The sequence below is a fragment of the Bison bison genome, unplaced genomic scaffold (genome assembly GCF_000754665.1).
Source record: "Bison bison bison isolate TAMUID 2011002044 unplaced genomic scaffold, Bison_UMD1.0 scf7180017864039, whole genome shotgun sequence".
In the NCBI taxonomy this organism is placed as follows: Eukaryota; Metazoa; Chordata; class Mammalia; order Artiodactyla; family Bovidae; genus Bison; species Bison bison.
In genome coordinates, this window is record NW_011494611.1 from 215,704 (window position 1) to 231,720 (window position 16,017).

A 16,017-nucleotide genomic window follows, 5' to 3' on the forward strand; every position below is an offset into this window, starting at 1 on the left:
ACGGGGGAGCCTGGTGGGCTGCCGTCTCTGGGGTTGCACAGAGTCGGACACGACTGAAGCGACTTCACAGCAGCAGCAGCAGGGCCTTCCCAGGTGGTGCTAGCGGTAAAGAATCCACCTGCCAGTGCAGGAGACGCAAGAAACCGGGGTTTGATCCCTGGGTCAGGAAAATCCCCTGGAATAGGAAATGGCAACCCACTCCAGTATTCTTGCCTGGAAAATTCCATGGAAAGAGGAGCCTGGTGGGCTACAGTCCGTAGGGTTGCAAAGAGTCAGACATGACTGAGCAACTGAGCACACACACACACAAACGAGGTCAGGGCACGCACAGAAAGGACTGTTTTTCTTGTCTTTTATATATATTTATATATATATATATTTTTTTTTTTCTTTTCTTCCCATAGGGCGCTCTTACCAAGGAAGGGCCACTGACATTTTGTCTCCAATTCTAATTTATCCCAGTGACATCTTGATGCCTCTCGCAGATTGGACCTCTGACTTTCTGTCCTGGTTGTAGCCCCTGGTCAGGCTGAACTCCTCAAAGCTAAGTGAAATGGCCTTTCTCTGGGGTCACGCAGGTCCCATGCCCCTCCGAGTTGCAGCCGCATCACTCTGTTGACGTGCCTGCTCTTCAGTCTGGCCCCTGGCACGCCGTGCATCCCTCATGAGCAGAGACCAAGTCTTAACCAGCTGCATGTCCTCATTGTCAGTCTACACTGCCCGTTCCAGGACCAGTTCAAAGCCATCGTTGTTGAAGTAAAGAATTCTTCCACTAATATTTGCTGCCTTGACTCTGTGCTTGGGGGTTGGGATGCTGAGAATGCAAAGAAGCATCGAGTACAAGTCCTTTTCCACCAGGGGCAAAGGACTGGGGTTAAGGACTGGTTAAGACTCTGGGGCCTGGCGTTTGAGCCTCACTCGGTCCCGACTGATCGGGGTAGACCCCGGGGTCCAGCATGCTAAGAGAAGCAGGTGGATTTGAGATGGTTGAGAAGGTCATGGGCTACTAAGATGAAGCATAGAATGAGTCTTATGGGTGAGGAAGCACTTCTTCTCTCTAACGACTTATTCAAGTTACCTAGCAACCAAGTTCGTTTCATTTGTATGCGTGTGTTTACAGTGTATACCGCACATTCTTCCAAGAGAATGTAACATTATCCACAAAAATCCAACCTGTAAAAGATGGATGCACATAGGACAGACCAGAGCCGTTCGTAGGAGAGAAAGGGAAAGGGAGAAAATGATTTCAGGAACCTGGAAGGGGAAGGTTACTCAACGTGAGATCAGTTTAGCTCTGGTTTGTCCTGGTTACCAAAGTGAACAGGAGAAAACAAACAAAACGTGGTGGATTATAGAATTGTACTGGTTTGAGAGCAGGAAGTTTGTGGGTTTTTTTTTGTTTTGTTTTGTTTAGGGGGTGGGGTGGGGAGAGGGTATGGTTTGCTTTGTGTCATTTTCCAGAGGATACACTCGTTTTCCTGACATAATTTGCAAAGAGAGGTGTATCCTATATATACCTGTATAAGAGGTGGTGAGCAATGCCATCCACATGTTTGAAGCTTCCGTATTTCTCAGATCATTTGGAGGAGCAACCTGAGGCCGGGAGTGGTCTCGCTGCCAGCGAGGAGGCGGCATCAGGATAGATGTCCCCAGCTGCTCTATTCTGATCAGAATATATTAAATGTGTTTAGATATAATTTGAGCTTCCCGAGTGGCACTAGTGGTAAAGAATCTGCCTGCCAATGCAGGAGAGTCAGGAGACAGGGGCTCAATCCCTGGGTTGGGAGGATTCCCTGGAGGGGAAATGAAGGCCATCTTCTTACTCAATTTTAATTGTATTCTTTTGCCCTACCCTGGGATTTGTTTCCCTTCCCTATTAAAAAAGTTTCTAGTCTGTGGTTTCAATACATAATTTTATTAATTCCATAAGCCGTTAAGGAATGAATGAATGAGCAGGTAAATACATGAATAAATAAGAGAATCTGTATCAATGCCATTTGTGTGAATGCCTTAAGAATTTGTATAAACGCCATTTCTTTTCAGGCCTAGATTCCCTTTTTTCCCCAAAACAAGCAGTTTGGAAGCTGTCATTTGTGCTAAAGTGGAATAGCCCTAGATTTGAAGGAGGAAGATCCAAGGCCACATCCTGGCTTTTCCAAAGTGCTCGTGTGATCTTGGTCAAGGAATTTAAAATGCCAAGCCTCAGGGTCCCTAGTGGCAATGTTGGAATGAAAGTACCCATCTCACAACATTGCTCAAAGGGTTCAATAAAGCATGCTCTTGGCTAAACACATACCAGATTTCATGGTACACTCTCTGAAGCCCCATCCAGTTCTGGCATTCTCTGTAACGGGGATGGGTGTGTTCAGGGTAGCACGTTCATCGCCTTCAGCTAAAACGCCCAGTTTGTATCTTTGTACTTATTTTATGTCTTTCATTTTGGCATATGTGTAAATATAGTTTCATGAGGATCTTGGCTGGTTTCCTGTGAGCCTACACTCTTTAGAATTTCTGTAAGAAAATCTCCCAGACGACAGAATGTTCTAAAGGAGCTGTATAATTATGTTGCATGGTACAAAAATAAGATTAAAAAAAAAAACAAAACAGAAACCAACAACTAAATAGACCTTTGCATAAATCATCCTGTGCCCGGAGGTGGCTTGGGGGAGAGAGCTGCTGATGTTTTAAAATTCAAAGGATCATTCGCCTTTACGAGTTCCGTTCTTGTTCTCGCTCTCTCTCCCTACATCTCTAAGGGTCTTACTATTAATAAGTGAACCCTGGCCTTTAATCTTCCTTCCTTCCTCTCCTGCTAGGCCAGTCTTTTCCTGGCCCCAGGCAAAAGGAAAATACCGTGCACCTACAGTTGTAACATGACTGAAGTGATACACACTCACTCACATGCACACACACTCACACTCACACACACTCACACACCCACTCATACTCACACACATACACACACTCACACACACACACTCACACACACTCACTCACATACTCACACTCACTCACACACACACTCACTCACTCACAAACATATGCTCTCACACACACATTCATATACACACTTCTTGAAATATGAACTCCAGGTTTGATTCCTAACACGACTATTGACAAGGTATATCTCCACGGGCAAGTTACTTTACTTTTCTAAACTTCAGTTCTCTCATCTGAAAATGGGAGCACCACCTCCCTACGAGGGTTGTGTATTAGTTTCCTAGTGCTTCTGCAGTTCATTACCACACACACACTGTCACACAATATAAGTTCAGTTCAGTTGCTCAGATCAGATCAGATCAGTCGCTCAGTCGTGTCCAACTCTTTGCGACCCCATGAATCGCAGCACACCAGGCCTCCCTGTCCATCACCAACTCCTGGAGTTCACTGAGACTTCCATTGAGTCAGTGATGCCATCCAGCCATCTCATCCTCTGTCGTCCCCTTCTCCTCTTGCCCCCAGCATCAGAGTCTTTTCCAATGAGTCAACTCTTCACATGAGGTGGCCGAAGTACTGGAGTTTCAGCTTTAGCATCATTCCTTCCAAAGAAATCCCAGGGCTGATCTCCTTCAGAATGGACTGGTTGGATCTCCTCGCAGTCCAAGGGACGCTCAAGAGTCTTCTCCAACACCACAGTTCAAAAGCATCAATTCTTCGGCACTCAGCCTTCTTCACAGTCCAACTCTCACATCCATACATGACCAATGGAAAAACCATAGCCTTGACTAGATGAACCTTTGTCAGCAAAGTAATGTCTCTGCTTTTGAATATGCTATCTAGGTTGGTCATAACTTTTCTTCCAAGGAGTAAGTGTCTTTTAATTTCATGGCTGCAGTCACCATCTGTAGTGATTTTGGAGCCCCAAAAAATAAAGTCTGACACTGTTCCCACATCTATTTCCCATGAAGTGATGGGACCGGATGCCATGATCTTCATTTTCTGAATGTTGAGCTTTAAGCCAACTTTTTCACTCTCCACTTTCACTTTCATCAAGAGGCTTTTTAGTTCCTCTTCACTTTCTGCCATAAGGGTGGTGTCATCTGCATATCTGAGGTTACTGATGTTTCTTCCGGCAATCTTGATTCCAGCTTGTGCTTCTTCCAGCCCAGCATTTCTCATGATGTACTCTGCATATAAGTTAAATAAGCAGGGTGACAATATACAGCCTTCACGAACTCCTTTTCCTATTTGGAACCAGTCTGTTGTTTCACGTCCAGTTCTTACTGTTGCTTCCTGACCTGTATACTGATTTCTCAAGAGGCAGGTCAGGTGGTCTGGTATTCCCATCTCTTTCAGAATTTTCCACAGTTTATTGTGATCCACACAGTCAAAGGCTTTGGCATAGTCAATAAACCAGAAATAGATGTTTTTCTGGAGCTCTCTTGCCTTTTCCATGATCCAGCAGATGTTGTCAATTTGATCTCTGGTTCCTCTGCCTTTTCTAAAACCAGCTTAAACATCAGGAAGTTCACAGTTCACATATTGCTGAAGCCTGGCTTGGAGAATTTGTGTCCAACTCTGTGACCCCATGGACTGTAGCACACCAGGCTTCTCTGTCCATCACCAACTCCAGGAGTTTACTCAAACTCATGTCCATCAAGTTGGTGATGCCATCCAGCCATCTCATCCTCTGTCATCCCCTTCTCCTCCTGCCCCCAATCCCTCCCAGCATCAGAGTCTTTTCAAATGAGTCAGCTTTTTGCATCAGGTGGCCAAAGTATTTGAGCTTCAGCTTCAACATCAGTCCTTCCAATGAATATTCAGGACTGATTTTCTTTAGGATTGACTGGTTTAACCTCCTTGCAGTCCAAGGGACTCTCAAGAGTCTTCTCCATCACCACAGTTCAAAAGCATCAGTTCTTTGGTGCTCAGCTTTCTTTATAGTCCAACTCTCACATCCATACATGACCACTGGAAAAACCATAGCTTTGACTAGACGGACCTTTGTTGGCAAAGTAATGTCTCTGTTTTTTACTGTCTAAGTTGGTCATAACTTTCCTTCCAAGGAGCAAGAGTCTTTTAATTTCATGGCTTCAGTCATCATCTGCAGTGATTTTGGAGCCCCAGAATAATAAAATCGGTTAACTGTTTCCATTGTTTCCCCATCTATTTGCCATGAAGTGATGGGCCCAGATGCCATGATCTTAATTTTCTGAATGTTGAGTTTTAAGCCAACTTTTTCACTCTCCCCTTTTACTTTCATCAAGAGGCTCTTTAGTTCTTTGCTTTTTGTCGTAAGTGTGGTATCATCTGTGTATCAGAGGTTATTGATATTTCTCCTGGCAATCTTGACAATATAGATTTATCTAATCTAAGACAATATAGATTTATTTTTTGCAGTTCTGGAAGGGAGAATTTCTGAAATCTAGACACCAACAGGACTTTGAAGCCAGAGATATAGTCTCTGTGTCTGTCTGTTTATCTTTCTCTCTTTCTTTTGCTATCAAGTTGTATCTCCTTCTCTGCCCCCGATGCTCTTCTCTGCCTCATATCCTCCTATAAGGACCCTTCTGATTCATGCCTCAGTGGTAAAGAATCTGCCTGCCAGTGCAGGAAACTCGGGTTTGATCCCTGAGTCAGGAAGGCCTCCTGGAGAAGGGAAATGGCAACCCAATTTGATATTCTTGCCTGGTAAATCCCATGGACAGAGGAACCTGGCAGGCTTCAGTCCATGAAGTAACAAAGGATAGGACATGACTTAGCGACTTAATGATAATGATGATTACATTGAGCCCACTCAGATAATCCAGAATGACCATCTGATATGAAAATTCTTAACCTAATCACAGTTGCAAAATTCCTTTTACCATGTACGGTAGCATTTCATGGATTCTGGGGATTAGGATGTAGATATTTTGTGGGGACCATTTCTCCATCTACTATACTTTGCAATAAGGAGAAAATACAGTTATACACAGAAAAAATATTTCACTAGACTGTGTAATCATGAATGCAGAAGTGAGCTTTGCATATGCATATGTGTGCATGTTCATACATATACACATATATCTACATATATGTGCATATATGATGCATATATTTAGCTCATTATATGTAATACTTGTGCTTGGATAAATATATAAAGTTAAATATTCAAAATATATGCATAATGTATGTTTATATGTATAATTTATTTCCAATAAATAGAGCAAACAATTTCCCAATTATGTAGTTTGCAGCAAAAAAAAAAGTGAATCAAAGAAAGGCAATTCTGTTGGCTTTAGGAAATCTGAATTTAGATGGAAGCCAGCAGCTAACATCTGAAAACCACAGGAAATAAATGCACATTGTCATAGAAATCTAAATGGGCTAATAGATCAAGAAGCAGTCAGAGATAATACTAGCATAATCACAGTAATGTTTATCGTTAACATCACAGTAGCTGATACATTAATTAGGCACTACATAATGGATATTATTTTATCCTTTACGTAAGTTTTCTCTAATTCTCACATCAGCCCTACGATAAAGATCATTGTTATCCCCATTTAATAGACTATATTACTGAGGCCTAGAGTAGTTAACAGACTTGATCGGGGTCATTCTGCTGGGAAGTGGTACAACCTCTTTTTGACCATAGCTTTAATTATATCCAAAATCTGAACTTGACACCTTGTGCCTCCTTTAGGTAAGGGGGCTTGGAATTTCAGTAGATTCACCAAAGTAGAAATTATATAAGCTATATTCTCAGACTGAAAGTGCAAGTGTTAGTCAGTCATTTCTGACTCTTTGTGACCCCATGGACTGTAGCCTGCCAGACTCCTCTGTCTATGGAATTCTCCAGGCAAGAATACTAGAGTGGGTAGCCATTCCCTTCCCCAGGGGATCTTCCTGACTCAGCCATTGAACCCAGGTCTCCTGCATTGCAGGCAGATTCTTTACCATTTGAACCAGCAGAGAAGCCATTCTCAGACAAGAATACAATAATGTTAGATATTAACTATAATCTATCTTGGAGAAGGCAATGGCACCCCACTCCAGTACTCTTGCCTGGAAAATCCCATGGATGGAGGAGCCTGGTGGGCTGCAGTCCATGGGGTCGCTAAGAGTCGGATATGACTGAACGACTTCACTTTCACTTTTCACTTTCATGCATTGGAGAAGGAAATGACAACCCACTCCAGTGTTCTTGCCTGGAGAATCCCAAGGACGGGGGAGCCTGGTGGGCTGCCATTTATGGGGTCGCACAGAGTTGGACATGACTGAAGCGACTTAGCAGCATAATCTATCTAGCATACAAATCTATATATCTATCTGTATATATGGGAATTACAAAAAGCAACCTTCTAAATTTTTACACCTAGGTAAGGAAATAACTCATATTCAAATTATCACCTCTTTAGAAACAAGGAGGAGCTGGAAGGCTTCATATCAAACCCATGGAATAGAGGAAGAGCAGTAGCCAGAAGCTCCACAGCATTCACTAAGAAGCAAGAAAGACTGAAAAGAAACAAATGAAGCACTCAACTCCAGAAGCCAGAAAAAGAATTATAAAACAGACTCAAAGAAAGCAGCAGGAAGGAATTAATACAAATAAAGGCTGAAATAAATAGAGGGGAAAAAAAGGAGGCTTGCCCATAAAAAGCAAATGCTTGTTCAAAGGAGAGAGCACAAATAAAGACATTAGTAATGAGCGAGGGACATAACCATAGAAGCACAGAAGATAAAACAACTTTAATGAGAATACTGTGTGTAACTTTATGCCAATACATTTGAAAGTCTTGATGAAATGCATTATTTCCTTAGAAAATATAAATTACCTAGTTTGAATCATGATGCAGTAGAACATCTAAATAGCCAGATAACATAAAATAAAATGATAAGAGAGCTAAATGTCTGCAATTGAAAAGATGACATCGAGCCCAGGGTACTTTAAAGGCAGGTCTTATCAAATCATCAAGGAATGGATAACCTCTATTTTATGTAAACCAATCCAGAGACGGAAGATAAAAAAAAGACAGTTTTCTAATTTATTCCATAATGCTAGCATAATCTGAATACCCAAATTTGACAAATATATACTCATTCATCTAGAAAAATCTGGTTGATGTATTAGAACTGATGGGCTTCTTATGTGGTAGTATGAAAAACCAGCTTTCAAAAATCAGTAATAACTTTGCTTGATATCAGCAATAACTAAGTAGAAAATATAAGGGAAACAATACATGAAAAACTGGTCCTATTCCTCAAGTGGAAAAGACTGTAATAACAGAAGCCATCCTTCTACTATATGTGTGGGCACGCTGTATCTCAGACACAGCTCATTTAATCCTCATGGTGCCTCTGTGCGGTGCGAACTTCTTCATAGGCAAGCAGAGGAAGTACAGACAAGTTAAGCGTTTTTTCCAAGGTCACACAGCCAGTAAAATGGTGGAATCTGGATTCGGACTGTGGTAGTCTGGATCCAAAATACCTGCTTATAACTTCTCCACATTAAGGCATTGCATAAATGCTTATGAATAAATCTTACTTTGCTGACCAAAGACCGTACAGTCAAAGCTATGATTTTTTCAGTAGTCATGTACAGATGTGACAGTTGGACTATCAAGAAGGCTAAGCACCAAAAAATTGATGCTTTCAAACTGTGGTGCTAGAGAAGACTCTTGAGAGTCCCTTAGACAACAAGGAGATCAAACCAGTCAATCCTAAAGGAAATCAACCCTAAATATCCATTGGATGGACTAATGCTGAAGCTGAAGCTCCAATCCTTTGGCCACCTGATGTGAACAGCTGACTTACTGGAAAAGACCCTGATGCTGGGAAAGGTTGAAGGCAGAAGGAGAAGGGGATGACAGAGGATAAGGTGTTTGGATGGCATCACTGACTCAATGGACATGAGTTTGAGCAAACTCTGGGAGATGGTGAAGGGCAGGGAAGCCTGGCGTGCTATGGTCCACGGTGTCTAAGAGTTGGACGTAACTTGGTGACTGAACAACAGATCTGTGCAAGACTTTTGTGATTAAAAGTCTAAAACTTCAGTGAAGATTTTTAAAGAACATTTGCTAAATGGAAACGCCAGCTGTGTTTCTGAATCAGAAGACTCCCAACTGTAAAGCTGCGGCAGCAGTCAATGAGGATAAGATGTACTCAGTTCAGTTCAGTTCAGTCGCACAGTCGTGTCCGACTCTTTGTAACCCCATGAATCACAGCACGGCAGGCCTCCATGTCCATCACCAACTCCCGGAGTTCAATCAAACTCATGTCCATCGAGTCGGTGATACCATCCAGCCATCTCATCCTCTGTCATCCCCTTTTCCTCCTGCCCTCAATCCCTCCCAGCATCAGTCTTTTCCAATGAGTCACCTCTTCGCATGAGGTAGCCAAAGTACTGGAGTTTCAGCTTTAGAATCTTTCCTTCCAAAGAACACCTAAGGGTGTTGTCATCTGCCTATCTGAGGTTATTGGTATTTCTCCTGGCAATCTTGATTCCAGCTTGTGCTTCATCCAGCCCAGCGTTTCTCATGATGTACTCTGCATAGAAGTTAAATAAGCAGGGTGACAATATACAGCCTTGACGTACTCCTTTTCCTATTTGGAACCAGTCTGTTGTTCCATGTCCAGTTCTAACTGTTGCTTCCTGACCTGCATACAGGTTTCTCAAGAGGCAGGTCAGGTGGTCTGGTATTCCCGTCTCTTTCAGAATTTTCCACAGTTTATTGTGATCCACACAAAGGCTTTGGCATAGTCAATAAAGCAGAAATAGATGTTTTTCTGGAACTCTCTTGCTTTTTCGATGTTCCAGCAGATGTTGGCAATTTGATCTCCGATTCCTCTGCTTTTTCTAAATCCAGCTTGAACATCTGGAAGTTCTTGGTTCACATACTGTTGAAGCCTCACTTGGAGACTCTTGAGCATTACTTTGCTAGTTTGTGAAATGAGTGGAATTGTGTGGTAGTTGGAACATTCTTTGGCATTGCCTTTCTTTGGGATTGGAATGAAAACTGACCTTTTCCAGTCCTGTGGCCACTGCTGAGTTTTCCATATTTGCTGGCATATTGAGTACAGCACTTTCACAGCATCATCTTTCAGGATTTGAAATAGCTCAACTGGAATTCCATCACCTCCACTAGCTTTGTTCACAGTGATGCTTTCTAAGGCCCACTTGACTTCACATTCAGGGATGTATGGCTCTAGGTCAGTGATCACACCATTGTGATTATCTGGGTCGTGAAGATCTTTTTTGTACAGTTCTTCTGTGTATTCTTGCCACCTCTTCTTAATATCTTCTGCTTCTGTTAGGTCCATACCATTTTGTCCTTTATTGAGCCCATCTTTGCATGAAATGTTCCCTTGGTATCTCTAATTTTCTTGAAGAGATCTCTAGTCTTTCCCATTCTGTTATTTTCCTCTATTTCTTTGCACTGATCACTGAGGAAGGCTTTCTTGTCTCTCCTTGCTATTCTTTGGAGCTCTGCATTCAGATGCTTATATCTTCCCTTTTCTCCTTTGCTTTTCTCTTCTCTTCTTTTCACAGCTATTTGTAAGGCCTCCCCAGATAGCCATTTTGCTTTTTTGCATTTCTTTTCCATGGGGATGGTCTTGATCCCTGTCTCCTGTACAGTGTCATGAACCTCATTCCATAATTCATCAGGCACTCTATCAGATCTAGGCCCTTAAATCTATTTCTCACTTCCACTGTATAATCATAAGGGATTTGATTTAGGTCATACCTGAATGGTCTAGTGGTTTTCCTTACTTTCTTTAAGTCTGAATTTGGCAATAATGAGCTCATAATCTGAGCCACAGTTAGCTCCCAGTCTTGTTTTTGCTGACTGTATAGAGCTTCTCCTTCTTTGGCTGCAAAGAATATAATCAATCTGATTTCGGTGTTGACCATTTGGTGATGTCCATGTGTAGAGTCTTTTCTTGTGTTGTTGGAAGAGGGTGTTTGCTATGACCAGTGTGTTCTCTTGGCAAAAGTCTATTAGCCTTTGCCCTGCTATGTTGCTGCAATAGATGAAGCCTCCCAAACCAGAAGATTGCACACAAAAGTTGATTTCCGGTTGACATGAGGTCCACTGTAATTAAGGCAGCCTTCTTCCATCTTGCAGTATGGATCTGAAACACATGTTCTCCAAGCTTTCCATAGATAGGGAAGAGAGGGCTTGAAAATCACACAGGGTGTTTGTAAGGGCGGGGTCTGACAGAGGCTTATATCACATCTATACAGACTCCATCTCTTGGAATCCCTGCACATGGCCCCTTAAACCCAAATGCAAGGGCAGCTTAGATGCATAGTCTACAGGGTTTCCACAAAGAGGATCCAGTGTGGTGAACATAAGACATCAACTCTCATACTTGTCAACGGTGTCTAGTACAGAGGTGACTCTCAATGCATATATCCTAAAGGAAAAAAAAAATCAACAACGTCCCCTCATTTAGTCTTTTTGTACTGTTCATGGGATTCTCGTGGCAAGAATACTGGAGTGATTTGCCATTCCCGCCTAGTCGACGACATTTTGTCAGAAGTCTCCACTATGACCCATCCATTTTGAATGGCCCTGCATGGCATGGCTCATAGCTTCATTCAGTTACATAAGCCCCTTCACCACAACATTAAAAAACTAAGATCATGGCATCTGATTTCATCACTTCTTGGCAAATAGAAGAGGAAAAAGTGAAAACAGTGATAGATTTTATTTTCTTCAGCTCCAAAATCACTGTGGATGGTGACTGCAGCCATGAAATTAAAAGATCCTTGCTCTTTGGAAGGAAAGCTATGATAAACTTAGACAGTGTATTAAAAAGCAAAGACATCACTTTGCTGACAAAAGTCCACATAGTCAAGCTATGGTTTTACCAGTTGTCATGTATGCGTGTGAGAGTTGGACCATAAAGAAGACTCAGTGCTGAAGAATTGATGCTTTTGAATTCCGGTGCTAAAGAAGACTCTTGAGAGTCCCTTGGACTGCAAGGAGATCAAGCCAGTCAATCTAAAGGAAATCAATACTGAATATTCATTGGAATGACTGATGCTGAAGTTGAAGCTCCAATATTTTGGCCACCTGATGCGAAGAGCTGACTCACTGGAAAAGACCCTACCCTGATTCTGGGAAAGATTGAGGGCAGGAGAAGAAGGGGACAACAGAGGACAAGATGGTTGAATAACCTTACTGACTCAATGGACATGATTTTGAGCAAACTCTGGGAAATAGTGAAAGATAGGGAAGCCTGGCAAGCTGCAGTTCATGGGGTTGCAAAGATTTGGGCAGAACTTAGTGACTGAATAACCTCATATAGTCTACAAATTCAATTTCGAACCACACAAAATTCCAGTAAAGTTTTACATGGGAATTTGAGAAGCCAACTCTAAATTTTATCTGAAGGGAAAAATGAGTAGGAACAGTGAGGAAATTTTGAAATAGAAAATACGTGTTTATGAAGAGAAGACTTACTTTGCTGCATTCAAAACATGCCATAAAGCTCTATTAATTAAGATAGTGCAGCATTATTATGAGAATATACAGATAATTAAATACAATTTCCAACCATGTATACACAGTACACATAGGGACTTAGTACATGACAGAATGGCATTTAAAACTACTTAGTGAAAGGATGGCTCCTTCAGATAGTCATCTACCCATTTAAAAAATAATTAAGTTAAACTAATCACTCCCACCATGCACAAAAATAAATTCCACACAGATTAAATAACCAAAGATGAAAAAGTATATAAATACTAGAAGAATATAGAGAAAAATGTTTTCTCATTCTTGTGGCTCCCTAAGCATCACACAAAATTCAAAAGCAATAAAAGGCCAGGATAAAGAGGTTGTAAGACATCAAAAGCAAGAGTAAAATACAAGTACAGGCTGGAAGAAAATTTCAATATATTTGGAAGGTGAAAGATAACTATTGAGAATATATGCCAAGCATGTATAAGCCAATAAGAAAAAAAGACGAGTATCACAGTAGAAAAAGGGTCAAGGCATATAGATAGATAGTGTACAGAATGAGAAATGCAAATAGCTATGACATGAAAATATGGTGAGAGCCACCAGTAATCAGGAAAATGCAAATCCACAAACAAAAATAACTTATCTGTAGCCATCCCAGATTGGTAGTAATGAAAGGAAAGATGTGGGCAAGCAGGTTCTCTCATTCATCAATGATAGGGTTGTAGGTCATGCCTCTACAGATAGGCATTTAGTAGATCTATCAAAGTTTTAAAATTCATAAAACATTGACCCAGCAATTATTCTTTTAAGAATCTGTTTTATAGAAACACAAAGGTGTGTAGTGATATATGTATAAAATTCTTTATCATGACAACATTAACAAACAAATGAAACAAAATGTCTATCAATAAACTTTCAGTAAAATCATTATGGTACATTTATACTGAGCAATGCCAAAGAGTTATTAAAAAAGATAGGTCTATATGGATACTGATTTGAAAAGATCGCCAATAAATTATATTAGGTGCAAATATGTATCTCACAACAACATATAGGGTAATTCTGTTCATGAGTTTATTATGAAAAAGTTATATATATAACAAAATAGATGATATAGTAAATAAACAGGTATTTTCTATTATAAAAATACAATATGTATTATGTATATCTTTAAATACATTGAGAATACCCTATGAGAATATATAATTATTAACAATGCTGACCACTGGAACAGGAATATGTGTGGGGTGGGAAATTAAGAACCTCTATGTTTTACTCTATAGACTTTGATAATATCTAATCTTTTACAACCATGCGTTTACTCACGGCTGCATCTGTGTATGTGTGTGTGTAAGAGAGAGAGGAGGGTGAGATCTACCCAGTAACTCATTTCCCATATTTGCTAGGAACTTTTTGGAATAAATGTGTGGAACTAGACTTTGTTGAGTCCTTACCATATATCTGCACGTTTATAAAACTCATTTTATCTGTACTGCAACCTTATGAGGGGAGAGTTGCATATGTTAATAGATGCAAAATGAAGACAAGAGAGACTTGACCAAGGTACCAGAACAGGTCTCCTTCAAAGAACTTCCCACTGTACTTTGTGCAGGAACATGTAAACAGTGGAAAGACCCTCAACATATCCATACAATACACCAGGGGCTAGAGGAAAACAAGGACAGGGTGTCAGCTTGCGTCAAATACAAGATATTCCTGACTTTTCAAATGGAGTGATCTTGGATTGTGTTTTCAGCTCTGCCCGCCTACTTCCTGCCTTGAGCTGGGTTCTATGTCTCTAGCATCAGCCACTGGTTCCTGCATCCTGGCTACACTTCCTTCTCAAACCAAGTCTCTCCCTTCTCCCACATGAGTCTTTTGCAGTCAGATTCTACAGATCTTCACTCCCATGGAAGAAAGGCAGATAAGAGACTGTCTGCTTCCTGCTGCCTCCAACCAGCAGAACCTAACCAGGGTCATGCCAGCACAGCCTAACCAGGATCATGCCATGCAAATAGGAACAACTGGATTTGGAAGACAAGTAGAGAAAAGGATGACTTTGTTACTGAACAGACCTGATTTTGAATGCCACCTTTGACACTTATGGTGTGACTTGCTTTATTTTTTGGCTCCTCATTTTGCTCCTCTGTAAAGCAGAAATGATGATGCTACCTTTTTCATGGTGATAAAATAAACTTACAAAGTGCCTAGTTAACAGCATATGCTCAATAAGTAAATATCACCATCACCACCATTACAACCTCTCTGTAATTATTTTGTTAAGTACACTGCAATTTCTGTTTATTCAGTCAGTGTGTCATGGAACCTCACAGCAGCCTAGGGAAGTAATGTAGGATAGCAGTGTTAACCCCCTTTTACAGATGAGGAAACCAGAAAGCAAAGAAGTAAAATGACTTGCCTGGCTTCACACACATCACAAGGGACAAAAATGCCTATTTAATCTGCCTTCGGTCATGCAGCCTGTTTTCTTGTATATCTTAGTATGTTCACCCTACACACAGTGCTCAGAAAAGGACCGTGGGTAGGTAGATACTCAAAGAATTTCAGTTTCTCGTTTGATTTTTCCATAAGCTAGGGACTCTGCTGTTTTCCCCTATCTCTCTAAGAGATTTATTTTCCATTCTATAAGCACCCCAAATTGCAAATATTTTTCCACACCCTATTCAGATGCCCATTCGGGCGACCAAGGAGCCCATCCCAGTTTCAAAGGCATGCCAAGGGCCCTTCTGCTGTCAGGATTAGGTAGGTAGAAGTCAGCAAAGACTGCTAACTTTGCTAATTGAACAGAAGTTGTGGCGGCTGCGCTGTGTGCTGTCCATGGTCCTGGAACTGCCACCTTTGCTCAACAAGGGCAACGAAATCCTTGTTTTTGCTACAGTCTTCAACCTTGGCCGACAGATGCACTGGGAATAGACTCTGATTTGAGAAACTAGTTGATAATTCCCTGCAAATTGGTCTGTCATGCTTTTTAAGGTTTGTGTGTTCATGGAAAACAGTTTTTAAATTTGCTTTGTGTGTGGATGTGCTCTCTGGCGTCCCCCTCGACTCCTCCAAAGTGTCACAAATGACTTTCCTTGAATTTACCAATTTGCAGGATTAATGTGCTTCTCTCTAGACACCTGTGCCCTAGATAGATTCCAGCCAGCATAACTGTTTCCATTCCTAAACTGTGACCTGTTTTGCAGGCAAAAGAGGCCTGGGTTTTAGGTCACTCCCAATAGGGACATCCAGCGTGCAAGCTAACTCTTGGCCTTGTTTTATCATGCAGCTGTGTGGAGGAGTACAAGCTGGCTCCTGATGGAAAGTCCTGCCTCATGCTCTCAGATGTCTGCGAGGGCCCCAAGTGCCTCAAGCCTGACTCCAAGTTCAACGACACCCTCTTTGGAGAGATGCTACATGGTTACAACAACCGGACCCAGCATGTGAACCAAGGCCAAGTCTTCCAGATGACGTTTAGGTAAGGGGCAGACACCTGCACTTCACCAGTCAAGTCGCTGACCCAGAACCTGGGCGGGGGAGGGAGCCATGGGCACGTGGGGTAGAGGCCTTGTGCGCCGGTCAGCATCTCCTAGACTCACAAGTGCCTGTGCACAAG

At 41.6% G+C, this 16,017-nt stretch overlaps 1 protein-coding gene across 1 annotated transcript in view; it reads left to right on the forward strand.

Moving 5' to 3' along the window:
* The window catches only part of LOC104985123 (astrotactin-2), a 553,919-nt gene that overhangs the window by 173,315 nt on the left and 364,587 nt on the right, over positions 1–16,017 (forward strand). The window contains exon 4 of the mRNA XM_010835130.1: positions 15,691–15,879. Within this exon, the coding sequence (XP_010833432.1) occupies positions 15,691–15,879 (189 nt within the window). The remainder of the gene's footprint in view (positions 1–15,690; positions 15,880–16,017) is intronic.